Raw genomic sequence first — 26,771 nt, 5'->3', positions numbered from 1 at the left:
AAGATAAAAACAAATGCACAGATTATAATCGTGTGCAAACAAGATGAAACAAGGGATCTTTTGGAAAGTGTTTATGAGATGAAAACTTGTTTGCAGAAGATAAAATATCATCTTTCAGCACTTTCGTATGTATCTTTAAGGATTTAGATTTTGAGTTCACATCAGGAGTTTGTTGCCTGACATGAAGAAATATTGCAAAATGAGCACTAAATGGTTTTTCTTTTTAAATAAAATACTCAAGATAAAACATAATATAGACTCACATAACATCACATCAAAAAGACAGTGATTGTGTGGCACTAATTCAAGATGCATCAGTGATGTTAAACAGAAGAAGGAAGGATTTGAAGGATTTGTCTCAATCTTAATTGAAGGGAGACAATTTATTCCATCCATGACCCCAAAAAACAGAAAAGTATCCTCAACCATCTTAGACTTAAATCTTTATAAAGATTTACAACACTGGCTCTTCTGTTATGATCATGACTTTCACCCACCTTCTTAAAATAATGACAATGTAGTTGGGAGCACATCCATTCAGTAACCTAAAATCTATATTTCATTGAATCTGATGAGTTTTTAACAAATATGTTGAATATATTTCCTGCCTCTTATATTATTTTCAAACCTCTACTTCTTTTTATTGATGTACAGTATTTCTTACCTTATATGGCTCATTGTCGTCACTGATGGTTGAGATATATTAAAGCCACTGTATGTGTAGGCTAAAAAATGTCCAAATTTGGCACCTTTCAGTAGTAGCATGAAGAGACTGTTCTGAGAAAAACAGTAGCATAATTCATTTAAACAAATGTCCAGAAACAACAAATGTTTGTCATGTGACTCCTGCCAGTTAATCTGGTTGCTTTCAGATGAGTGATTCTAGATGTTGTACTGGATCTGGACTATTTACTCTTCTGCACAGTCCTTTACTTCATAGAACGACTACATACAGTATCCACTTTATCATTTACTTTTTTGCAGCATAGCCTCTGTAGTCAATGATAATATAACTATTAGTTACAGGTATGTCAAAATACATTGTTCCCTTCTCTGCTTGGTGTACCTCCCTCCTCCTGTCCCTTGTTCCTCCTCCTCTTCCTGTTGAATTCTTACATTGATATAAACTGCTGAGTTGGCAGTAAAATCCTCATCTTTCACAGCGATGGTGGTATAGTGGTGAGCATAGCTGCCTTCCAAGCAGTTGACCCGGGTTCGATTCCCGGCCATCGCAGTTCTGTTTCCTTGTTCATAAAGCAAGTGGCATTCCCTGGGGCTGAAAAATGAAGACATTGCAAAAGACTACAGTATGTCCAATGGCCACTTGAGGCTGGTTCCAAAAAAGAGTCAGTCAATGTACATCCCCATGGTGAAATGCCCAACTTTACAGCAGCAATAAACACTTTTACAGCCTGGTACGAAAAAGGGTTTTGGTCTCTATAGCTAATCTCCCTGTTCATGACAACTGTACATTGGGTGAATTTTTATATAATTCACCCATTTAATATTGTTAAGGCTTAAAGGTACGCATAATTAAGGGCATGGCTGCTTTGAGTGGCAGGTGGGTTCCGTCACAGGCAAGTCGCTACCACGGCGACAACATTGCAATACTGCCCTTACAAACTGTCTGTGAAGCTCTTTGTGAGGTGATTATATGAATGTTGTACTATAGTGTAGTTTTGGTGGAACAACACCTATGACATGTATCCATTTGATACCCCAACAACAGTTTCTTAGCATGGTGGTTGTCGTGGCCGAGTGGTTAAGGCGATGGACTAGAAATCCATTGGGGTCTCCCCGCGCAGGTCCGAATCCTGCCGACAACGATGCGACACCTTAATCTTGTTCACGTGCTGTCTGTTCTAATTCTGAGAATTCTCATGTCTCCCCACCAGCTGGGAGCACTGGAGGGACCTCTTGGATGAGTAGTGAAATGCCTTCAAGAATGAAACACTGAATCTGGTTGCTTTCAAATGAGTGATTCTAGATGTTGGACTGGACCTGCGATATTTGCTCTTCTGCACAGTCCTTTACTTCATAAAATGACTACATACAATATCCACTCTGTTATCATTTAGTTTCTTGCAGCGTAGCTTCCGTAGTCAATAATAATATTACTATTAGTTACAGGTCTGTCAAACTACATTCTTCTCTGCTGTGAAATGCTTGTCTTCCACAGCGATGGTGGTATAGTGGTGAGCATAGCTGCCTTCCAAGCAGTTGACCCGGGTTCGATTCCCGGCCATCGCAGTTTCGTTTCATTGTTTACAACGCAAGCGGCAACTTCCGTGGCTGACTAACCAAGCCAGCTGCAGTTACTCAAATGGCCACTTGAGGCTGGCTCCAGAAGCCAGTCATTCTGCGTAGACCCCCATGCTGCATGTTGAAATGCCCAGCTTTACAGCAAAAACAAACGCGTTTGCAGCCTGGTACAAGAAAGGGTTTTGGTCTCTTTAGCTAATTTCCCCGTTCATGACAACTCAACAGTGGAAGATTTTTTATATATTACTTTTACATTACTTTTCTGCAGCATAGCTTCTGTAGTCAATAATAATATTACTATTGGTTACAGGTATGTCAAAATACATTCTTCCCTTCTCTGCTTGGTATACCACCTTCTTCCTGTCCCTTGTTCCTCCTCCTCTTCCTGTTGTGGTGTTGAGGTGTGACATGTATGCATTTGATACCCCAACAATAGTTTCTTGGCATGGTGGTTGTCGTGGCCGAGTGGTTAAGGCGATGGACTTGAAATCCATTGGGGTCTCCCCGCGCAGGTCCGAATCCTGCCGACAACGATGCAACGCCTTAATCTTGTTCACGTGTTGTCTGATCTAATTCTGAGAATTCTCATGTCTCCCCACCAGCTGGGAGCACTGGAGGGACCTCTTGGATGAGTAGTGAAATGCCTTCAGGAATTAAACAGTTAATGTGGTTGCTTTCAGATGAGTGATTCTAGATGTTGTATCGGATCTGGACTACTTACTCTTCTGCACAGTCCTTTACTTCATAGAATGACTACATACAGTATCCACTTTATAATTTACTTTTTTGCAGCATAGCCTCTGTAGTCAATGATAATATAACTATTAGTTACAGGTATGTCAAAACACATTGTTCCCTTCTCTGCTTGGTGTACCTCCCTCCTCCTGTCCCTTGTTCCTCCTCCTCTTCCTGTTGAATTCTTACATTGATATAAACTGCTGAGTTGGCAGTAAAATCCTCATCTTTCACAGCGATGGTGGTATAGTGGTGAGCATAGCTGCCTTCCAAGCAGTTGACCAGGGTTCGATTCCCGGCCATCGCAGTTCTGTTTCCTTGTTCATAAAGCAAGCGGCATTCCCTGGGGCTGAAAAATGAAGACATTGCAAAAGACTGCAGTTTGTCCAATGGCCACTTGAGGCTGGTTCCAAAAGTGAGTCAGTCCATGTACATCCCCATGGTGAAATGCCCAACTTTACAGCAGCAATAAACATTTTTACAGCCTGGTACAAAAAAAGAGTTTTGGTCTCTATAGCTAATCTCCCTGTTCATGACAACTGTACATTGGGTGAATTTTTATATAATTCACCCATTTAATATTGTTAAGGCTTAAAGGTACGCATAATTAAGGGCATGGCTGCTTTGAGTGGCAGGTGGGTGCCGTCACAGGCAAGTCGCTACCACGACGACAACATTGCAATACTGCCCTTACAAACTTTCTGTGAAGCTCTTTGTGAGGTGATTATATGAATGTTGTACTGTAGTGTACTTTTGGTGGAACAACACCTATGACATGTATCCATTTGATACCCCAACAACAGTTTCTTAGCATGGTGGTTGTTGTGGCTGAGTGGTTAAGGCGATGGACTAGAAATCCATTGGGGTCTCCCCGCGCAGGTCTGAATCCTGCCGACAACGATGCGACACCTTAATCTTGTTCACGTGCTGTCTGTTCTAATTCTGAGAATTCTCATGTCTCCCCACCAGCTGGGAGCACTGGAGGGACCTCTTGGATGAGTAGTGAAATGCCTTCAAGAATGAAACACTGAATCTGGTTGCTTTCAAATGAGTGATTCTAGATGTTGGACTGGACCTGCGACATTTGCTCCTCCGCACAGTCCTTTACTTCATAGAATGATTACATACAATATCCACTCTGTTATCATTTAGTTTCTTGCAGCGTAGCTTGCGTAGTCAATAATTACTATTAGTTACAGGTATGTCAAACTACATTCTTCTCTGCGGTGAAATCCTCGTCTTCCACAGCGATGGTGGTATAGTGGTGAGCATAGCTGCCTTCCAAGCAGTTGACCCGGGTTCGATTCCCGGCCATCGCAGTTCCGTTTAGAAAGCAAGCAGCAACTTCCGTGGCTGAGAAACCAAGCCAGCGTGAGTTACTCGAATGGCCACTTGAGGCTGGCTCCAAAAGCCAGTCATTCTGCGTAGACCCCCATGCTGCATGTTGAAATGCCCAGCTTTATGACAAAAACAAATGCGTTTACAGCCTGGTACAAAAAAGGGTTTTGGTCTCTTTAGCTAATTTCCCCGTTCATGACAACTCAACAGTGGAAGATTTTTTATATATTACTTTTACATTACTTTTCTGCAGCATAGCTTCTGTAGTCAATAATAATATTACTATTAGTTACAGGTATGTCAAAATACATTCTTCCCTTCTCTGCTTGGTGTACCTTCTTCTTCCTGTCCCTTGTTCCTCCTCCTCTTCCTGTTGTGGTGTTGAGGTGTGACATGTATGCATTTGATACCCCAACAATAGTTTCTTAGCATGGTGGTTGTCGTGGCCGAGTGGTTAAGGCGATGGACTTGAAATCCATTGGGGTCTCCCCGCGCAGGTCCGAATCCTGCCGACAACGATGTGACGCCTCAATCTTGTTCACGTGTTGTCTGATCTAATTCTGAGAATTCTCATGTCTCCCCACCAGCTGGGAGCACTGGAGGGACCTCTTGGATGAGTAGTGAAATGCCTTCAGGAATGAAACAGTTAATGTGGTTGCTTTCAGATGAGTGATTCTAGATGTTGTACTGGATCTGGACTACTTACTCTTCTGCACAGTCCTTCACTTCATAGAATGACTACATACACTATCCACTTTGTTATCATTTACTTTTTTGCAGCATAGCCTCTGTAGTCAATGATAATATAACTATTAGTTACAGGTATGTCAAAATACATTGTTCCCTTCTCTGCTTGGTGTACCTCCCTCCTCCTGTCCCTTGTTCCTCCTCCTCTTCCTGTTGAATTCTTACATTGATATAAACTGCTGAGTTGGCAGTAAAATCCTCATCTTTCACAGCGATGGTGGTATAGTGGTGAGCATAGCTGCCTTCCAAGCAGTTGACCCGGGTTCGATTCCCGGCCATCGCAGTTCTGTTTCCTTGTTCATAAAGCAAGCGGCATTCCCTGGGGCTGAAAAATGAAGACCTTGCAAAAGACTGCAGTTTGTCCAATGGCCACTTGAGGCTGGTTCCAAAAAAGAGTCAGTCCATGTACATCCCCATGGTGAAATGCCCAACTTTACAGCAGCAATAAACACTTTTACAGCCTGGTACGAAAAAGGGTTTTGGTCTCTATAGCTAATCTCCCTGTTCATGACAACTGTACATTGGGTGAATTTTTATATAATTCACCCATTTAATATTGTTAAGGCTTAAAGGTACGCATAATTAAGGGCATGGCTGCTTTGAGTGGCAGGTGGGTGCCGTCACAGGCAAGTCGCTACCACGGCGACAACATTGCAATACTGCCCTTACAAACTGTCTGTGAAGCTCTTTGTGAGGTGATTATATGAATGTTGTACTGTAGTGTGCTTTTGGTGGAACAACACCTATGACATGTATGCATTTGATACCCCAACAACAGTTTCTCATCAGGGTGGTTGTCGTGGCCGAGTGGTTAAGGCGATGGACTAGAAATCCATTGGGGTCTCCCCGCGCAGGTCCGAATCCTGCCGACAACGATGCGACACCTTAATCTTGTTCACGTGCTGTCTGTTCTAATTCTGAGAATTCTCATGTCTCCCCACCAGCTGGGAGCACTGGAGGGACCTCTTGGATGAGTAGTGAAATGCCTTCAAGAATGAAACACTAAATCTGGTTGCTTTCAAATGAGTGATTCTAGATGTTGGACTGGACCTGCGCTATTTGCTCTTCTGCACAGTCCTTTACTTCATAGAATGATTACATACAATATCCACTCTGTTATCATTTAGTTTCTTGCAGCGTAGCTTGCGTAGTCAATAATAATATTACTATTAGTTACAGGTATGTCAAACTACATTCTTCTCTGCGGTGAAATCCTCATCTTCCACAGCGATGGTGGTATAGTGGTGAGCATAGCTGCCTTCCAAGCAGTTGACCCGGGTTCGATTCCCGGCCATCGCAGTTCCGTTTCGTTGTTTACAAAGCAAGCGGCAACTTCCATGGCTGAGAAACCAAGCCAGTGCGAAAGTGCCAAATACTGCAGTTACTCGAATGGCCACTTGAGGCTGGCTCCAAAAGCCCGTCATTCTGCGTAGACCCCCATGCTGCATGTTGAAATGCCCAGCTTTACAGCAAAAACAAATGCGTTTACAGCCTGGTACGAGAAAGGGTTTTGGTCTCTTTAGCTAATTTCCCCGTTCATGACAACTCAACAGTGGGAGGTTTTTTATATATCACTTTTACATTACTTTTTTGCAGCATAGCTTCTGTAGTCAATAATAATATTACTATTGGTTACAGGTATGTCAAAATACATTCTTGTTGAGGTGTGACATGTTATCATTTGATACCCCAACAATAGTTTCTTAGCATGGTGGTTGTCGTGGCCGAGTGGTTAAGGCGATGGACTAGAAATCCATTGGGGTCTCCCCGCGCAGGTCCGAATCCTGCCGACAACGATGCGACGCCTTAATCTTGTTCACGTGTTGTCTGATCTAATTCTGAGAATTCTCATGTCTCCCCACCAGCTGGGAGCACTGGAGGAGAGATGTTGTTATTGAGTTGACAAAACATTAGAAGGGACATTTATGCTTTTTGTGATTTTCTGTTTTGTTTATATATATATATATATATATATATATATATATATATATATATATATATATATATATATATATATATATATATATATATACTGTTCTGATGTCGGATGTTAAACATGGGCAAAGTTCCAAAACTTGAGGTGAACATATGTAAAAATGCTGCCTGCAGGTCAAAAGTCAGAGCTTCAACCTGCTCTGAACACTTCTTTTGCAAAGTTACCTCCTCCTGATGAGCTACTTCCTCATCATGATGACGTCAGATTGTTGTTTCATGTGTTGTTCTCATTGTCCAATCACATATTTCAGATCTGATTAAGACTCAAAAATTTACGGATGTATTTAAGAAGATGAAATTTTGAGCAAAGAACAAGAAAAAGTAAGTGAAATCTTGCTACAACTGTTTGTTTACATAGCATCTGGAGCCGGAGATAGCTTCCTGAAACTGGCCAATCAGAACAGAGTGGGCTCATCAGGAGGGCGGGGCCTTAAAGAGACAGGAACTAAAACAGCCTGTTTCAGACAGAGGCTGAACTGAGGAGCTGCATAAAGGGCCAGTATAAGATAAATAAAGAGTTTTAAAAACTGTAAATTATGCAAAGATTTCAGTAGAGCCCCAGAATATAAATATAGATCTGGAAATGTGCATGATACGTCCCCTTTAACAAAACAGCTGCGGTTTGCTTCACATTTCCCACACAGAATCAATGCTGGTTTCTTTTAACCATGACCCTGATTATTCCCGAACATTAACCTCTTAGTTATTTCAACCCAAACCATGTGACCAAGTCTTTTTGTAAATTTAAGAGACCGTCATCCCAAGAAACATGACACAAGAGGTCATAAATGCCAGTGGCCCAAAACAACCTATATTCAGGTTTCAGTGACAGCGCCCTCTAGCTGCCATTGTAATTATGACCTCCTGCAAAGGAGAAAATCACATGATGTCAATATATAGCTTCAAAGTCTGCATTTGGAGGAGATGGGTCAAAAAAAACAGGGGCCTTTGCCACAAGAGACCATTGTTCATTTCCTGTTTCCATCCACGAATCAAGACTGTTTTTTAAAAAGCGTAACTACGATCGTCCTTAACCTCATGGTTAAGGTTGTAGCCATGACGATGAAGGTAGCCTAACTTTAAGGAAGTAGTAACTTTAACCCACACCATGTTTCTCTTACTTTAACAGAGTGATCATTTTAACCTAAACCTTGATCTTTCCCTAAACCTAACCAGACCTTAACCACAGCATTGTCTCAGACATATGATGTCATCCAGCTGATTACTGCCAATAGGAACGCTGGATAAGAAAACACTCCTTAGTGTCGTTCTGGAGTCACATAGTCAAACCACATTTAATTTGGAGGACTTGTTGTAACTTAACCAAACCTCAACCTTAGTGGTGACACATCAAAAACACTTGTGTGTGTGTGTGTGTGTTACAAACTACTTTCTTGTTTGATTTGGAGGACTTTGTGGTTTTTGCAGTTAGTCGCCTGTACTTGAATGTTCTTTACCTATTTAGAAAAACAAGAAATGATAGATAGATAGATAGATGTGCACCAACAGATGTCAATCAAACTGTGACTTTGGAAAGCTACTTCACCAAGAGGAGTTACTTTTTCTCAAGTTTTACATCTTTATTATTTTCTTTTTAGATGTTTTGCAGCTGTCTCACCAAACCACTGTCTGCCATTTGTTTAAATGGTTTTCCAGTTGTGAGTAGATGCTCTATAACTGTTGAACATTGCATTGTGGGACTTTCGTGTTCATCAACAGCACATTCAATAATCCAATCTGCAAAGTGACATTGTTTGTTTACTTAATTCAGCCACTTTTTACTTACTTTTTCTTTTTTTTGCCCGATTGGTGGGTCTGAACAAGAGGATCCAGGGTTATGTTTTGTGCTTTTTCTTTGAGTTTTGACTGTCACATCACCTGAGAGTCCTCCACTCTCTTCCTCTCAGTGTGGAGTTATATGTTGGTGGATTTTTCAATGTTTCAGGAGCCAGGTGGTCTGGATGCCACCCCTCCCCCTGGCCTCCTGGTTGGAGTGGGCTGCCTTTTCAAGAGGCATTCAGGGGCCCCAGCTGCTTGGCCTAATGTTCCTCTAGAGATCAGAGGATTAAACGGAGGGGAGACGGACAGAGAGGCAGGCAGAGAACCAGGGTCTGCAGAGGGGAAATGAAAGGAAACGATGAGGCAGGAAATGTAAAAGTAAAGGGAGAGAAAAAAAGATGCGTACAAACAGAGGTTGTAGCAAGTGTCTCCTCCACCTCCTCCCCACAATTTGATGCTAAAAAGACTGTAAATGTGGCAGATATCCACTTGATATGACTAACTCAGACTGATGAAGCCTCATATAAGCTTCACATCAACTTTTAAATGCATTGTTGCACAAAATGACTGTGTGGACACACTACAGATGTTGGCCTCCATCACTTACATTGAAACGCATTCGAAGGGGATCTTTCAATAGCCAGTATGAACAGGAGGAATGATTACAGAGAGGAAAACCTCTTTCAGTGTTCATAATGACACCTGAATGGTATTTTAAGAAACACTTGAAAAATTGTGAATCTGTCCTTTTAGAAAACAAAAGTCTGAATATGGCAACATGTTATACACCTGGCTGAGGTATAAAAGTTGGTGTGTGGATAAAAAGCAAAGAGAAATAGACTTTGTGATTAAATGATTCCTCAAGAATACATGAAACAAACAGAAATGTCATACTTTCATCATGTTTTCTGGTTTGAGTTGCCATCTTTTCTATTTGAAGGCAGGATCTTCCAAATATGGAGCACAGGGTGTTGCCTTTCATGCTCTGCAATTATGCCCCGCCGCCTCAGACCCAAGCTAACACTAGCTTAGTGGGAACACCGAGCGGTGCACATTTTGACACTAGCTACTTTAGCTAAATTGTGCTAACAGGGAAGGTATCGTAATCAAGTAACATTGAAATGAATGAAATATTGCAAGAATACTCAGTGTGAGTCCCGGAGCCGGGGAGAGCAGCAGGTGAGCCAACTGTCAATCACTGCGGTCAATCAACGCCCCCACAGCAGACATCACAGCTACTATAAGTCTTCAGATCTTTTTGACAGAGCAATAATTTCCAAAATGACCACTAGCACACTTATTAGAGGGCCTGAATTTAGAGATCGAGACCATAATGACTTGTTGAAAACAATCATGGGTATTTCTAGAGAGAAGTGGAGGCTTTTTGAATGGAGGTCAGTTGGAGCATCTTTAAGGTAGATGCCGCCTGATATGACTCACTGTTCTCTTCTTTGCTGTAGGAGCTGTATGGCAGATCCACTGATTTAAACACGCACAGACTCTGAGTGTTAACACAGCTAACATGCTAACCATTTTCTACAAAGTTGTAAATTAAACAGCCTTGTGTTTTTGCAAATGAGGGACAATATCTGACCAGAAGTGAACTGGTTTTTACCCTCCTTATCATTTAAATGAAGGGGGAGAGAAATCCAGTGTGACTGCACCTTTTGGAGGACTTAATGATACACACGTGTTTTCACTAGAACTAAATGAGCAAATGATCCACACACAAACATCAAAAACTATGAAAAAAAAAAAAGTGTAAATGGTGCTAATTAGGCTACAACGTTACACATTAACAGATCAAATTTAGAGAAACATTTTCTATGTTTGGTTATGAGAAAAGAATAAAACAAACAGAATAGATCCAGAAAGTTCTTCACATCATCATCATCATCATCATCATTATCATGAGCAGCAGTATTTTGATTGCTAAAATGTTTTGGATTTCAGCCTCGAGTGGAGAACAAATGTGTTGAAGAGGTTAATGTGTTGAACTGTCAGGTTATTCAGCTGCACAATTTGCTGACTGACGTTATTTCATACAAAAACTGAACCACATCGATGACTTCTTGCCCTCCACGGTACATTATAGGTTATGTATGCCCTGAGCCTGACAGTACTTGACACATCAAAATAAGTTATTTAATAACAACCTGTATGTGTGTTTTCACTTTAATTATTTAAGCAGAAATTTGATTTTATTTTTGGATTCATGTCTGATAACTGATCGTTCACTGATCTGCTGTTTGGTGCCTCCAAACCTCCTAAAACCTTCTTCATTCTAGTCTACTTGTTTATTGTTACCTGTGCAGGTTTTGTTTTGATTCCAATGTGCATAAAGATAATTATTAATCTGAATATTAAAAGATAAGTCTAGTGATATTCTATATTTTTATTGTCATCAACAAATCCAATAAAAAGACCAAAACCAACAATAAATTAATCTACTTGCAAGTATTGTCTGTGTTATCTGATGTTATTAACGTTTAATTGAAGCATTACTTGTGTTATGTTTATATTTCAGAGACGTTTTATTGTGTGATTTTTGTCGCTAATCGAGCGGACAGACTTTGTGTTCAGTTGTCTAAATTTCTGTGAACTGAACTCATTAACACTGTAAGCGTTAATTTAACAACAATGATCCAACAAGAGTCAGACAGAGACTACAAGCTAATTATAGAAAAACACACTAATGTCAGGGGATACAATGCTAAAGTAAACCTAATGCTATTTTAAATATGATTAAGTGTAAAATTTCAACAAGATTAACACATCAATTTAAATGAAAAGGCTGCCAATTTTCTGTATTTTTCTTATTGTCACCAAATCTCATGTTTGGATCCAAACCAACAATGAACTGATCTACTAACAAGTATTGTGTGTGTATCCAAAGCCTGATATATTTTATTCCTCTGTGCCGTAGACCTCCATTGTTGTCCAAAAATGATTAAAAACACATCAATGAGCCACACCATTGCTCTAGTCTACATGTTCCTTCATCACCATGAATACACACACTGTAGTTTCCCACACACACCGTCCTGCTGCCAGAAACACTCACTAGAGCACCAAATGTGGATTCATCCGCTGCTGAAAATAGTCCCCAACAAATGCACTTTTTCCTCCTGTTTGTTTGGTAAAAACTACAATGTCCAGCTGTTTGAGGAAATCACTGGTTTCCATCTTCAGTAGGAACTAATGAGCTTTGACAGGGTGGAGAAGTCAGACAGTGTTGAGAAAGTAGAGAAACAGACTAAGACATTGTTGGTTTTGTGTCTATTGATGGGATTTGTTGATGATAAAAACATAAAATATCACCAAACTTACCTTTTTATGTCACAAATGATGACCATAAACAATGCATTTTTCGGCGATTGGATGGCAAGCACCTCTGTTCCGGTAATTTCTCAGAGATCCCTTTATTGACAATATAACTTAGGAAAGCTATAAATCCTCTGAACACCTGAGGTCTCTAGTTTGTGGTTGTAAAGTTTCATGAGGCTGTGATTATCCTAGAGGTAAGAATAGGTCATTTTATACAGTGAGGTCAAGTTTCAAAAAATGGTCTCATTACAAAGAAATGGCTACTGTGGGGACTGACATCATCACACAAGAATACAATTGGGCTCATTGAATCAACAAGAGTCTCAGCTTTTCAGTCATATCCAGTTTTTGCAATTGACTGTTTAGGGACCCCAGTATGCAGAAATATTCAAATACACAATTCTTAGAAAAGGCGAAAATAACACATTTATACTGCATGCAAAGAACTGCATGTTTTTCATCTAAAATTGCATGGGATTAGCATCAAGTGGGCATGTCTGTAAAGGGGACTTGTGGGTACCTATAGAACCCATTTTCATTCAGATATCTTGAGGTGAGAGGTCAAGAGACCCCTTTGAAAATGGCCAGGCCAGGTTTTCCCTCATCAAAATTTAGCCTAACTTTGGAGCGTTTCTTAGCCCCCTTCCCGACAAGCTAGCATGACACGGTTGATATCAATGGATGTCTTAGGTCAGCTAGTTTCATAGTATCATACCAGAATCTTCACTGTAGCTTTAAAACTGAGACCGCCACAGCTCCTGAAACACAGTAACGTCAGCGGAGGAAACCGGCATCCTTGTGGAGTTAAGAGGTTGAAACTTGGATGAAAGGCAAAACCATTTCTTGTATGTGTGGTGCATTTTAACAATGGATAAGATTGACTCCCACTATATTAAAACAAAATAGGAAAATTACTGGAACCAGTTCCCACAGAGACCTGGAATGAGATATGCTCTGGAGCCCACACCAGATCAAATACATGGAGAGAGTTTGGATGGAAACTTATTGTACACTTCTTCAGAAAACCTTATATAACATGTAAATTTGATGAATCCACGTCTGGTGTTTGCTGGAGGACATGTGAGGAGGTGTCAGCCAACTATGTGCATACACTCTGGGCATGTCCAGAGCTTAAGACCTACTGGGACGACATATCTATAACACTCAGGGATGTTTTAACATCCTGTAGTAGCACTACGTGGAGTGATACCAGATGGTATTGAAAGATGAGAACATACTTATCTTCTTCAGATTGTATTTGCTGCAGTTATCAAATGTATCACTATTCGTTGGCTAGATCCAGATCCTCCTACTCATGCAACCTGGTTACAAAAACTACGGGAACTGTACTGTATAGAACTGATCACTCATTACTCAAACACACAGAAACTCACATTTTATAAACTATGGAGACCTGTTAAAAGTATAATTATGCCTGATCATAGATAATTATTGAACTGTTGTCTTTTTGTATACTACCATTGTCTAATCCTGCTTTATTTATAACATTTTTTTCTTTCCCTCATATTTTTCTGTTATTTCCTATTTTTTTGCCACGATTATTGAACTTACTTTTACTTGCAGCAACCATGCAAGAATGTAGAATGCAAGTAGGTTATGTAAGCTGTATGTGGTGGTGGGTAGAGGGAAGATGTGGGAGGGTTGGGGAGGATGTGTGTGTGTGTGTGGTGGTGGTGGGGGGGGGGGGGGTTCAAGGTGACAGTGTACGTTTCTATGCTTTAAGTTTTGATCCTGCATTTGAAAATAAAAAATGAGTTCAACACCAAAAATGTTCACTCACCTTATGGTTGAATTAAGCAGGATGGAGCCTTTAGAGGTGTGAATGCTTTTCTCATTTACAGATATTTTCTCTCCGGTTTGTAACGGTTCTTTTTTTTGCTCAGTTAAACCAGACTGCAGTACGGAAAAGAGTCTTAACTGGCTCTAAAGAGACCGAAGGAGGTCCGGGTAGCTGGTGTTTGGTCGGGGACTGTAGCTTTAAAGTTAAAGATCCCCTTTCAGACTTGTTTTAAGATGTATGTAAAATACTCAACTTTCAATAAGAATTTGTGTCTGATACAGACTTTCCACACAAAAAAAGTTAAATATCTTGTTAAAATCCTTAAAATGACATCTAGTTCTTCTCCCTCATTAAAAATTCCAGAATCTATGAATATGTAAATATTTTTCATTTCAAAGTTTAACTGCTGGACACAAGATGTCTCCTACTTCACTGTAAAATCCATCCTCATTGTTTGTGCACCAGAGGCGTCAAGTTTCCACATCACACTTGTGTAAGTTGCATACTGGACTGTGATTGGCTCCAAACTATTTGTGATGTCACACATCATGTTCGCAGGCCCGCCCCTTAAAAATCTGATTTTCAGCGAGCTCAGAGAAACTTTCCACTTTCAGCAGATAGATGTGAAAATAAACTCTGCACATATTTTATCATTCTGCACAGTGAAGCTCAAACATCCAACTGAAGGAACAAGAAGAAAAACACTTTTTTTCAGTATTAAGGGTGAAACTCGGCATCGAAGAGTTCAGTGAGGAGTTTAAATGCAACATACAGAGTCCAAACCACCAGGAACAAAATTCTGGTGGAAAAAATACAGAAATGTTGACTTGTTTATTCACTTTTTATTTTACTGAGTCTAAAACTACTGCAATGAGCTTGTAAAACTCACCATTGTGTGTACATTTTTTTATTATAAATACAACATAAAACCCCTAAATTTAATTAAAAAAGTAACAATGCAGAACATGATCTCATCGTCCTCTATAGCTGCAGCTCTGAGGATGTACGAGTCAGAAATATTAAAATAATAAAACGACAGCTGACATTCTCCTGCATACTTTTAATTCTGATGCTTAAAGTGCATCTTTCTGATAACACTTCTTATTTTTAATGCATTTACTTGAAATTGAGCATTTTTACAAGGTAATACTGCTACTTTTACTGAAGTAAAAAAGTTTGTTTTTGTAATATTATTGTATAATAATATTAGAAAGCCAACAAATGGAGGAAACATGTAGTCCCACTTTTAAGTAAGATGGTAAACACTCAATAAGATACAATAAACTCAATTTAGACTAATTATTAGTTTTTATAGGAATATTATTATACAATAACTAAAAAACATCCTTTAGTGTGTTGTAAGCTGTTAGAGGAGAGCTAAAAGTCATTTGTGCAACAAAATCACCATAAACTCATTATAGGAAAATTATGAAAACAACATAATGTAATATAATAGAAATAACACTTGAACAAGTTCCAAAGACACATTATACGTCTCTACAGGAGATAAATAAACACCATTAAGATCTACAAGTTCAATAACTTCCTAAAGAATACAGCAGCTAAACTCCACATCTTTACAATCAATAAATTTGATATGAATGCATTTGTGGAAGCACCATCAAGTGTTAAATATTCAATAATTTACTGTAGAATAACTGAAGTCTTTATTCTTTATTTTCCCAATCAGCTTCAAAAAAGTAGTCTTTCATCCTCCCGGAGTCCAGACAACAGCAATTTAAAACAATATTGATCAATAAAACAAGAAAGAGCCAAACAAGACAAATATATAAATCAGAAAATAAGAAAATTAGAATAAAAACAAAGATAAGATATTTATATTGTAGTTATATTACAGTGTTTTGAACAGTTTATAGGCATGTTTAAAACTCCTGATTACCAATATATTACATCGTTATCGATCATTTATTAACTGTTTATGCACCAGTCATCAACAGTGGAGTTATAGTTAACAAAGACATTAATAAACACTTAAATATATATTTGTATCTGTTTCCAACTACACTATAGTGTTATTATCAATTTACGAATTGTTTATATTAGTTCTTAAAAATGCTTAATAAGGAAGATTAAAATAACGTGTTATTCAAAATTGTCCAAAAATGTTCCAAAACCACAAAAACAAAAGTAACATCTGTGGTTTGTGACTTTTTGAAAGGCAGAAGAAGCTCAGAAGACAGAAAACAGAAGAGTCTTTGTTTTCTTAGTGTGTGTTGATTGTTACTTGACTGTTCCTGCAACACTGTGCAGGAACAGTTAATATCAGAGGAGGTAAAACAGCAGCTTGATGAGACAATACACACAGCAGACAGCTACAGAAATATAATAAATAGATGTTTAAACACATTTTTATGTACTGATGTCATCATAAACTCACTAAAAACATTAATAAGGATAAAAAAAAGTGCAGCCATGCAGGTTAACTTACTATAAACTACTGTATCATCAATAAACTATTACATTTAAAGGCTAAGGCTGCTGATTTACTTTATTTTTCTTACTGTCAACAATGAATTGATCCACTAACAAGTATTGTATGCGTGTATAAAGTCTGATATATCTTATTCCTCTGTACTGTAGACCTCTGCTGTTGTCCAAAAACTATTAAAAACACATCAGTGAGCCTCATCGCTGCACTGGGTGACATGTTCCTTCATTATAAAGAGTTTGGTCACGTTAGTTCTTTTAGAAACGGCTCGACTTTGTGCTGTATTGTAAATTTCTCCAAGAACTTCAGTACAAAGTCAAGAGGTTGTGATATGTAGCATAACAAGCTAGCTGAGTTGTAAACAGAACCACATTCCCGCCCATGCTCGGTGGTGTCTTACACAGAACTACTCTCTGGAGACTGAAAACATGATCTCTGTTATTAGTATTTGGAGCCGTTTCTAAACAAACCAAACTCTTCATAATGAAGGAACATGTCACCAAGTGCAGCGGTGTGGCTCAATGACGTGTTTTTAATAGTTTTTGGACAACAGTGGAGGTCTACGGCACAGAGGAATAAGATATATCAGGATTTATACTCCCACTAAGGGCTGCAACTAACCAACTAATTTTATCGATTAATCAATTAGTTTTTTGGTCCATTAAATGTCAGACAATGTTGAAACATGTTTGCAAAAGCCCAACCAATAGTTCATAACCCAAAAATATTCATATTAACAAAAGTGAAACAAGAGTATTTTGGTATTTTTTCCTTTTTAAAAAAAAAAAAAAAAAAAAGACAAACCAATAATATAAATAAACTACTTGACTCATCACTGCAGCTCTGCACACAATACGTATAAAATCAGTTCAACGTTGGTTTAGCTCTTCACTTGAGATTGAACAATAAGAAAAATATAAATCACCAGACTTTTACTTTATATTTGCACTTTTCAAGGTACTCAAAGTCGCTTTACACAGAAGAAAATAAAATCTATAGATAAAACACACTAAAAGTATACAGTGGGGGGGACATTAAAGCAAATATTAAAGCAGCTTATTCAGCTCTGTACCAGAGGCACCAAGAGGTCACCATAATATTATAGTGATATACTGTAAAAGTTAAAAACACTGTATAGTAAGATGTTAAACATTCATTAAGACACCATAGACTCTGCTGGAATATTCTAATAAGAACTAAAAAAAACAAAATAATCAAGTCAGTGGTATGAAGACATAATAATTAATAACAGTAAAAAGGAGATTAAACTTTAGAGTACCAGAGGCACAAAGAATCCTCTGTAACATTATAGTGATAAAGAATATATTATAAAAGTTCAAAACACTTTAAGGGTTAAACACTCATTAACATGACAAACTCATTGTGGACTAATTATTAGTCTCTATATGGATATTATAAGAATTAAAGTACATTATTTAGTAGCTTATAGTTAAGTCAGTATCAGAGACACTGTAAGTGAAACCTTCAGAAACAAGAGTTAGAGTACCAGAGGCGCCAAATAGAGATATGAAAGAATATAAGAGTTAAAAACGCTCCTCAGTTTAATTAATTCACATTAAATCATCATATTCTACTGTAATAAATCCCTGTAAACATCTGCAAACATCAGCTCTACATGAGTCCTTACAGTAAACCTGGAGGATTTCTCCCTGGTGTTTCCGTCCCCGGTGGGTCCTCCTGCTCCCCGGTGAGTCCGCGTGCTCTCCGGTCCCGGTCGGTCCCGCAGCTGATCCGCTCACCGGAGAGCAGCAGCGGCTCGTTTTTAATCCGCCGCCGGAAAACTACAAAGCGCAGTGACGTGACGGTGATGCAGCAGGTCAGCAGGTGATTGGCTGCTCGGACTGAGAGCAGTCAGCGCGAGGACTGAACTCAACCTGCACGTGAGCGTAGAAGGTGGATTGTTGTCCACGAGGAACGTGAAACACGGAGAGAGCTGAAACAACACGAGGTGAAAAAGTTTAAACATAAAGTTTCTTCTGAATAAAAAAACATTAAAGTATAATTTAATGTCAGAACTGTGAACCAAAATTTATAATTAGGGGGGGAAAAGCAGTTTATCAATTAATAATTAATAGATTTAAGTCAATAGTTTTACGAAAATGAGTCAAGAAATTATATTTTTTCTTGGAGTTATGTGTAATGTTCCTTTAAACTCTCGTTAGAATAAAACAGACGTATATTGATAATAAATAAGCACAATAATTATAAATAAGTATAACTAGTAAAATGTAATTTAGATGTTAAAGGAATATTATACAATTCAGAAACTATAATAAACATTTTACAAACATGCACTGGGCCTTAGATTAAATTAAATAAATAATAATACATAAATATTTAGGAGGTCATTAGGCTATAGAGCATAAACAGGCCTTCTAAATGAAATACTAATTTGCGTAGAAATAAAAACAGAAATTCACTCTGATAACTCAGCGTAGAAGAAGAAAATATGCGTTTAAAGGCAAATAAATGAAAACTGTTCAATATCTTCATACATGAAACGTCACAAGTAAAACATTTGATATTTTTCATGAGCTTTTCTGTTTTAAAGCGGCAACTTTTTATCGTGTGAACTTTGCTTGTTGCAGATTGTGAAGAGTTGCTGTTTGTCAGTCAGGTTCTGAGTTAATATCGAGTTAAACAATTAAAATATCACAGAAAAACGTAAACAAAGCGTTTTTTAGCGCCATGTTTGTTGACAAGAGAGTTTAAATCAAACATTAGAATTAATTAACTCCACATAACAAACATTTCACTTTTCTCAGTTTGCTCTGCAGGAAGAAACTCGAATAAGCTTTATAAAGAGTAAAGTTAGTATCCGGTGACTCCTGCAGAATAGAAACCTGTAACTGAAGCTTCCGGTCAAGCAGCCGTTCAGATCCATCCGAGCATAATTGGAAATGAAACTGAGACAACAGACAAGTTAGAGCGAAAAACTTCTGAATGTATCTGACAAAGAAAACAAGATGTCAGACTGAAGTTGAGACAGGAAAACATCTTTTATTACCTGAAAATATTCTTCTAATATCGATAATAATGACCATCTAACAGTTGGTGGCCTGACAGCTGATTTCAGCTCATTAAGACCGGATTGCAGTAATGTTTAATACACTTAGATGATGTATGTGAGGTTGTTTCAAAAAGAAAATGCACTTTAATAATAATTCTCCATCAGACAGATCTGTGAGTTTGAAGGAATTTGAGGTTTCTGTCTGCACGCGCGCCTTGCTTTGGTCAAACCTTGCCAACCAAACAGCAGCAGCAGCAGAAGAAGAAGAAAGTAGGTCCAAACCATTTTCTCCACTTACCTCTGTCATGTCACTTGTCATTGTTGGCTGCTGAGCTGGCGTCGCTCCGCCCCTCCATGTGTTGGTGTCTGAGTCCAGCGGGATAAGGGCAACTCGTCTCCTCCTGCAGCCGATCAGCTGGACTTCTTCCCAGGGAGACAGAGGCAGCAAGAAGCCCGGAGGGAGGGAGGGGGACGCCGGACAGACCCGACCGCATCCAGCCAGAGGCAGCAGCGCACACCGGAGGGCACGGGGGGTGGCCGCACCATGTCCTTGAGCCCAAAGCACTCCACTCCCTTCTCAGTGACAGACATTTTGAGCCCGATGGAGGACAGCTACCGGAGGTTTGGAGGTATGGATCCCGCTGCGGGGAGCCTCGGGACCCCGCTGGGCGCCTACCGGCAGCAGCAAGTCTCCCAGCCGGGTATGCAGCATCAACAGCAGCCGCAACAACATCAGCCACCTCATCTCCACCATCATCACCACCACCATCACCATCACCACCTGTCCTCCTCCTCTTCATCCTCATCCTCCTCCTCTTCCTCAGCCTCGGCCACCGCAGCGGCCGCCGCTCTGGGCCCCGGAGGGCCCTATCATGTGTCCCACGGGGTGCCACAGTTCTCCGGGGCCGTCGGAGGGTTCTGCAACGGCGGCATCGGGAACGTCGGAGACCTGCCGTCGTACCAGGAGACGGTGAGGAGCGGAGGAGCGGCGGCGGCGGCGGCGTGGTACAGCAACCCGGAGCCCAGATACCCGACAAGTAAGAAGAGTCTGAATTAAAAGTTTGTTTTTAAATTCTGTAAAAAAAAAAAAAAAAGAAAATGTGGCCTGATAGTTCGGCCTCTCACTTTTATGAACGATAGGTTTTATTTTTTTAATGTTTCTAAAGTGTGTTTAAACAATCACATCCGGCCTTTTCAGAATTAAGCTTTTAAAGCAATGTAATTTTCAAAGTTTATCGTTATTTAAAGTGCGTAATTACACTAATTAATGCCATTTATATCACAATAAACTGACTATAAAGTGTCTATATTGTAAAGTCTTAATATCAACATTCATTTTAAGCCGTTAATAATTAATAGTTCATATTTTTACTGATGGGCCTGATTGGATATAACCCGGAAACTTTTATAGTAAAAAGCAAGAGGTGAACTTGTTTTCCGTTAATTTTTACTTATTTCTAAATGTACTTTAATCAAAAATTTAAATGTATTATTTTTTTCAAAGAGGCTCTAAATTCATCAGCATTTTACTGGAAGAACCGGATGTTTGCTGATAAATGATGTTTGATGTTTTCTTGACTTTAAACTCTTCACTGAGTTCGTCTTGATTATTGCTCCTCTTAAGTTTCCAGATTCATGGGCCCCTCCGCCGGGATGAACATGTCCGGGATGGTGGGCAGCCTGGCCGGGATGGACTCCACCGCCAAGTCCATGGTGACGCTTCACGCCGCGCCGCGCCGGAAACGGAGGGTTCTCTTCTCTCAGGCGCAGGTGTACGAGCTGGAGAGGCGCTTCAAGCAGCAGAAGTACCTGTCAGCCCCGGAGAGGGAGCACCTGGCCGGGCTGATCCACCTCACCCCGAACCAGGTCAAGATCTGGTTCCAGAACCACCGCTACAAGCTGAAGCGGCAGGTTAAAGACAAAGCTACCCAGCAGCTGCAGCAGGACGGAAGCGGCGGAGGCGGCGGCGGAGGCCTGTGCGCCACCAGCCGCCGCTCCTCTTCCGCTTCCCCGGTCCTCTCCAAGAACGGTAAGGCCTGCAGGGCCGACTCCAGCGGCTCCAACCAGACCGAGAACCGACAGAGCAGCTCGGGTGAGGTCTTGAACGCGACCCCGCAGCAGCAACAGCAGCAGCAGCAGCAGCAGCAACAGGTGAACCAGCTGTCGTCCACGGAGGAGCTGGAGGATTTGTCCCCCAGTCCGCCGATGGGACTGCACGGTCAGATCAACATGACCCAGACGGACGCGGCGCTCATTGAGTACACCAACAGCATGATCGGCTCCAATTTACTATACGGGAGAACTTGGTAGGGATACCGGCATGTTGACAGGCGGGATCGGGCCTGTGGGATGTCATTCCCGGGTTGGATTTTTTGGGAGAACCGGCTGGAGGACTGTTTTTTTTTATATATATATATATGTTTCCGTGCGTAAAGCTCTGGTTCCTTTACGCACACCGGGACTGAAAAAAAAAAAACACTTGGCTCAGTGGTTTTTGGGCATTAAAGTGCAAAAATAAATTGTATATTAAAAGGCTTGAACCTGGGCTGAATGTTGCTGATAATGTTATTACTTTCTCCCTCTTCAAGGCGAAATATTTGTTGTTGACAGATGTGATCGCTGCTGCGTTTAAAAGGTCAGGAAACAAAAACACAAAATCTGAACCGTGAGAGCGGAGACTGAGGAAGCTCACTGTGCTTCCCGCTGACTTCTACCACCAATTAAATTATTGCAGGTTTCTATGTGATACAAGGTGAAGCAATAGAGGCCGGTGTGAGAGAAAAAAAAGACATTTACAGCCGTTTAAAATTTCACAAATCGAGAAATAATTAGAAGGAAGTCAAACAATTTTTCTTTGTTAAAGTTGATTTTAATTTGTTTCCACGACTGAATAAATGATATTTTCATTTTGGACATTTTACCGTTTTTTTTTCTTTTTTCTGTGGAGCCTGAAGCAAACATTTTCTATTTTTCTGTGTTTTCAAAAAAATAATTGACAGCAGGTGTGAATCTCCGGTATAAAGACGGGATGTGTGACGCTTAATGTTCCCAAATATTCACCAAAAAACAAAAACAAAACAAAAAAAAAGCTCCATATCTCAGATATTCTGCAGTAAAACCTGCTGCAGTTCAATCTAAAAACAACTCAAGATGTTCACTTTTCTTTTTGTGAAGAAATCTTGATTTTTTTAATTATTTTTTTTGCAAATTTATTAAAACATAATTTTAAAATGTTTTTTTGCTTCTGAATTTAGAGTCGAATTTATTTTAAAAATAATTTCCTTTTACCTGAAGATAAAAGACATATTTCTGTAAAACAAATATAATCTCAACATCAGTGTTTGGTTTTTTTTTTTTTCTTTCATTTCACATTTTCTTTAAAACACATGAATCATTTCTCTCAGAAGTAAACAAACTGGGACATTAGAGCTCAACACTCACTTGTATTTTACAAGTTTTACAGGCGATCATCTTAAAAATCACAGGTTACCTAATAAGCCTTTTTTTTTTTTTTTAAAGTAGAATAAAAAGAAAAAAAAATTGTTTTCATTGTACAAGACGACAATAAAATGAAAAAAAGATGACGTTTCCTCTAGAAATAGTAAAGTCCAACAGACAGTGAGTTTTAGTTCCAGTTGTATCTTCTGGAGGGAGGAGGAGGAGGGTAACCTCTGCCCGAGTTGTAGCCCTGAAACACACAAAAATAACACGTTTGAAATAATATTACAGCTTTATAATCATTATAGACATGAACTGAAACATTTAAATAAAACAAATCAATTACATACATTTTGCCAAAATGATTGAAATATCATTTTATCATCACATTATTTCAATATAAAGTAAAAACACAAGTGGTTTTTGATGTTTTTTACTCTAAATTTTGGATATTTCGTTGGTTGTGGAGGTTTTAAAAATAAACACACAGGAACTGAAACCTTTATCAAACTCGTAAACATATTTTATTTTGAAAATGTGTTGTTTTTTTTTTGTCCACCGAGCAGCCCCGTTAAAGGTTCAGTTCACCCAAAGTACAAGATTTTTAAAAATGATTAAAACTACTTTCTATAGAAGAAAAAGTCCTGATGAATTATCAGAGGAGTATCCACAGTAACACTTCTAGAAAGAAAGATTTAATGTCATTTTTCAAGGCTGTGAACTACGATTGCAACTAACAATTATGTTTTATTATTTATTAATCTGACTTTTATGGTAAATTGATTCATTATTTGGGCGATAAAACATCAGAAAACTGATAAAACAAACATAAAATCCTGAGTCAACAGAAACGTCATCAAATGTCTTCATTTGTCCAAAAACTCCAAAATATTACATTTACAGTCATTAATTTTTGAATCAGTGATTGTTTCGCATTTTGCTTGAAAAATTATGATTATTCAATTATCAATATTTCTGTCAAGCGACTAATCGATTAATCGTTGCAGCATCACAAATTAAATTTCTTTCATCTTTGTTGTATTTGGCTGAAATCAAAACCTGGACAAATAAAACCAAAACCATCAGCAGACTCTTCACTGGTTTAACTGGTCAATATCAGACTGTTCAGTTTAAACTAAATAAAACAAACGAAACTCAACAGGAGCAGCTTTTTACCAGCTGCTGGAGTTTGAAATCAAAGTTTTCTGTCTCTTCATTTCATTTCAGAATAAAATCCTGCTGACTCATCAGTTTCCTGACACTGACTTTTGTAAGTCAGATTCCACTTAAAAACTTTTTAAAACCGCAAGTTAAATTATGAAATAATCTGAATCTCTTTATTCAAAATTTGAAAGCGGCTGACGACCAATCAGAAGTCTGCACGAACACAGTTGGATGAGTTTTATTGGAGAGTTTTAGTAATTTAATAACACTGAATAAAACTGAGACATCAGTTCAAAATGATCAAAGCAGTGAAAAGTGTTTGACTGTTAAAACAGTTTAAAACCTTTTTTACATCAGTTTTTAATGAGTTTATGATCTTTGACAGAATGAATGAAAACAGAGCTGCAACTATTTGATTATCAAATACATGTTTGACTCATTTATAAGCAAAAATGCCAAATATGTGATTGTTTCTGGTTCTGAAAAGAGAGAATTTGCTGCATTTCTGAGTCTTTTATTGCAGTAAATGTTTGGGTTTTTTACTGTTGTTTAGATATTTGAAGATGTTTATTTGGGGCTTTGAAATTGTGATGAGCATTTTTTTTTTTACCGTAACATTAATTACTGAAGAAAATCATATCAGCAGATTAATGGATAATGAGAAACATCGTTAACTTCAGTCCTGAATGAAAACAAATCCTGATGTTCAACAGGAAACATTTACAGATTGTTTACAATAAAGTAATAAAGTTAATTTATAATGTTTTCACACTACAAATGAAACGATCTTAAAAGGATTTTCCCACAAAGTTGAGTGAACTTTTCAGCATCATCAGATTCTTTTTTTTAGGTTTTTGATTAAGAAGAAAGAAGAAGAAATCTCTGTGTAACCTCTCAGGGAGACGGATATGAGCTAATAGCTAAATCTGACATAAATCATCTCTTGTTCATGGTCTTTGTTTAATAAAGACTAAAGGCAGGAAAATCCAAACTGCATGAGAAGTTTAAGCTACAAGAAGCTTCAAACTTTGTCAGACCAACTGATTAAAAGTGTAAAAACGTTTCAACCTACTAGAGGACAAGACTAGTTGATCAACTTTAGCTCCGCCCACAGCTCGTCAGAACAAAGACCTGTTTGTTTTTGTTTTGTTTTTCTTACAGTGAGATCTCGGAGTAACCGTCAGGGTTTGTTTGTTTGCGTGTTTACCTGGTGTTGTTGTCCCCGTTCGTCCCTGCGCTCGTGCCAGTCGTCTCTACGCTGGTCGTAGCGCTGCTGGTAGCTGCCTGGCCCCGCCCCTCCCCGTCCGCGGCTCATGTTGTGCTGATACGACGACTGCTGCGACTGCATGGCCCGATCCCAGCCGTGACCCCCGCCTCTGTTGTACTGTTGCTGCCTGGAGACACCAACACATCCACAATCTGTTAACTCCTGAGTCCAAAAATCAATACAGATATTTTATATGTTGAGTTTTTTTTTTATCTGAACTGGAACATCTGTTGCTGAACTTAACCGATAATAAAATAAGAATTTATTATCTAGTTAGAAATACTTTTCCACAGGTTAAAACTGCTTAATTCATGAGAGTGAGGTCGTTATAAAGTGTTACAGTGAGTTGAAACCTTTTAATTCATTTCTGATGAATATGAGATTTTACACTAAAGTTAACACGTGCTGACAGTCCAAACTGACTTAATGGACCAAGAGTGCACGGATCAAACACAGGTTTTAGTTTAATGGTCATCCAGATGGTTTTTTACTCTTTAAATGTAGAAATAAAACTATACTTCAAATTTTTTGATACGAGTGCCAATAAAATATCAGAGTTTTCTCTGTTTTACATCATTATAAACTGAATATCTTTCTGTTTTGGACTGTTTGTCAAACAAAGTAAAACATCTGAAGACGCTTTTCTCCATTTTCTGATGTTTCATAAATTAAAGGATTAATCAAAAATCAAAAGATGAGTCAGTAGCAGCCCTGAAAAGATCTTTGTGTAAATAAAATACACTTTAAATTGGGCAAAGTTACATTTTGGATCAGAAAAAGTTTAATCAAATAATTAAAGATTAAAAATCTGACCAACTTTTGATCCTTGTTAAACAGTTTTTCTGCATTTATTCCTCAAATAAAACATAAAAAACAAATGCAGGTTTGATTTTTCCGCCTCAGAAGTTCAGATTTATTGTTCTTTTCTCTCTTTTTTTTTTGGAGGAACTCCCTGCCAACGGTCACTTCAATTCTGGACTTCCTGATTCAGAAAAAAAAAAAAAAAAGAGAGAGAGAGAGAGAGAGAGAGACGGCCTTTGATTCAGCTTTGAAGTGACCTCAACTAAAACCCCCCCATCGACTGGCGTTTACGGAGGGGATGGAGCTCTCAAAGGGATGAAACGGCCTCTCCTCACAGATGACTTAACGTCGACGCGCGCGAGTATGAAATGAAGCATATTCACATACGGCTCGGATCGACACTCGTCCCTGAAACGAGGCGGCCGCGGTGCGACGAGCCGGCGGACAATGTGTCGGTCCAGCGGTGATATTAAAAAGTCTCTGCTTGGCAACAATAAAGAGAAGAAGAAGAAGAAGAAGAAGAAGAAGCCCCATCCCTCATTACTGAACCATGTCACACTCTGACCGACGCCTGGACTTAACCGAGCGCTGGAATCCATAATCCCCCCCCCCCCCCCCCCCCCCTCTCTCTCTCTAT

General features: G+C 39.0%; 2 protein-coding genes and 12 non-coding genes across 14 annotated transcripts in view; 13 read left to right on the top strand and 1 right to left on the bottom strand.

Annotated features, from left to right (window-relative positions):
• Positions 1–1,162: 1,162 nt before the first annotated feature.
• trnag-ucc lies at positions 1,163–1,234 on the top strand. Its single transcript has one exon. It is a non-coding gene; the product is annotated as a tRNA-Gly (tRNA).
• Positions 1,235–1,744: 510 nt separating this feature from the next.
• On the top strand, positions 1,745–1,826 carry trnas-aga. The gene has a single exon. It is a non-coding gene; the product is annotated as a tRNA-Ser (tRNA).
• A 352-nt stretch (positions 1,827–2,178) lies between these two features.
• trnag-ucc lies at positions 2,179–2,250 on the top strand. Its single transcript has one exon. It is a non-coding gene; the product is annotated as a tRNA-Gly (tRNA).
• Positions 2,251–2,713: 463 nt separating this feature from the next.
• Positions 2,714–2,795, top strand: trnas-uga. The gene has a single exon. It is a non-coding gene; the product is annotated as a tRNA-Ser (tRNA).
• Positions 2,796–3,232: 437 nt separating this feature from the next.
• Positions 3,233–3,304, top strand: trnag-ucc. Its single transcript has one exon. It is a non-coding gene; the product is annotated as a tRNA-Gly (tRNA).
• A 511-nt stretch (positions 3,305–3,815) lies between these two features.
• trnas-aga lies at positions 3,816–3,897 on the top strand. The gene has a single exon. It is a non-coding gene; the product is annotated as a tRNA-Ser (tRNA).
• A 347-nt stretch (positions 3,898–4,244) lies between these two features.
• trnag-ucc lies at positions 4,245–4,316 on the top strand. The gene has a single exon. It is a non-coding gene; the product is annotated as a tRNA-Gly (tRNA).
• Positions 4,317–4,771: 455 nt separating this feature from the next.
• Positions 4,772–4,853, top strand: trnas-uga. Its single transcript has one exon. It is a non-coding gene; the product is annotated as a tRNA-Ser (tRNA).
• Positions 4,854–5,293: 440 nt separating this feature from the next.
• trnag-ucc lies at positions 5,294–5,365 on the top strand. Its single transcript has one exon. It is a non-coding gene; the product is annotated as a tRNA-Gly (tRNA).
• A 510-nt stretch (positions 5,366–5,875) lies between these two features.
• Positions 5,876–5,957, top strand: trnas-aga. The gene has a single exon. It is a non-coding gene; the product is annotated as a tRNA-Ser (tRNA).
• A 352-nt stretch (positions 5,958–6,309) lies between these two features.
• Positions 6,310–6,381, top strand: trnag-ucc. The gene has a single exon. It is a non-coding gene; the product is annotated as a tRNA-Gly (tRNA).
• A 415-nt stretch (positions 6,382–6,796) lies between these two features.
• trnas-aga lies at positions 6,797–6,878 on the top strand. The gene has a single exon. It is a non-coding gene; the product is annotated as a tRNA-Ser (tRNA).
• Positions 6,879–19,290: 12,412 nt separating this feature from the next.
• nkx2.4b (NK2 homeobox 4b) lies at positions 19,291–23,016 on the top strand. Its single transcript, XM_044377104.1, has 2 exons — positions 19,291–20,501; positions 21,089–23,016. The coding sequence occupies exons 1-2, from the start codon at positions 20,009–20,011 to the stop codon at positions 21,772–21,774; spliced, it is 1,179 nt and encodes a 392-aa protein (XP_044233039.1). The 5' UTR covers positions 19,291–20,008; the 3' UTR covers positions 21,775–23,016.
• Positions 22,888–26,771, bottom strand: part of xrn2 (5'-3' exoribonuclease 2) — a 46,280-nt gene continuing 42,396 nt past the window's right edge. The window contains exons 30-31 of the mRNA XM_044377103.1: positions 25,274–25,460; positions 22,888–23,152 (exon numbers count right to left, since the gene is read on the bottom strand). Of these exons, the coding sequence (XP_044233038.1) occupies positions 23,090–23,152; positions 25,274–25,460 (250 nt within the window). The 3' untranslated portion in view covers positions 22,888–23,089. The remainder of the gene's footprint in view (positions 23,153–25,273; positions 25,461–26,771) is intronic.

Source organism: Thunnus albacares, chromosome 16, assembly GCF_914725855.1.
Source record: "Thunnus albacares chromosome 16, fThuAlb1.1, whole genome shotgun sequence".
NCBI classification, from domain to species: Eukaryota; Metazoa; Chordata; class Actinopteri; order Scombriformes; family Scombridae; genus Thunnus; species Thunnus albacares.
This window is presented reverse-complemented; position numbering and strand designations above follow the sequence as displayed.

What these genes read in the sequence shown, in the direction of transcription:
- nkx2.4b (XM_044377104.1), top strand. Translation starts at nt 20,009, where the DNA reads ATGTCCTTGAGCCCAAAGCACTCCACTCCCTTCTCAGTGACAGACATT. An exon ending in GGAGCCCAGATACCCGACAA is followed by an intron (nt 20,502 to 21,088) that starts GTAAGAAGAGTC and finishes GCTCCTCTTAAG; the next exon opens with TTTCCAGATTCATGGGCCCC.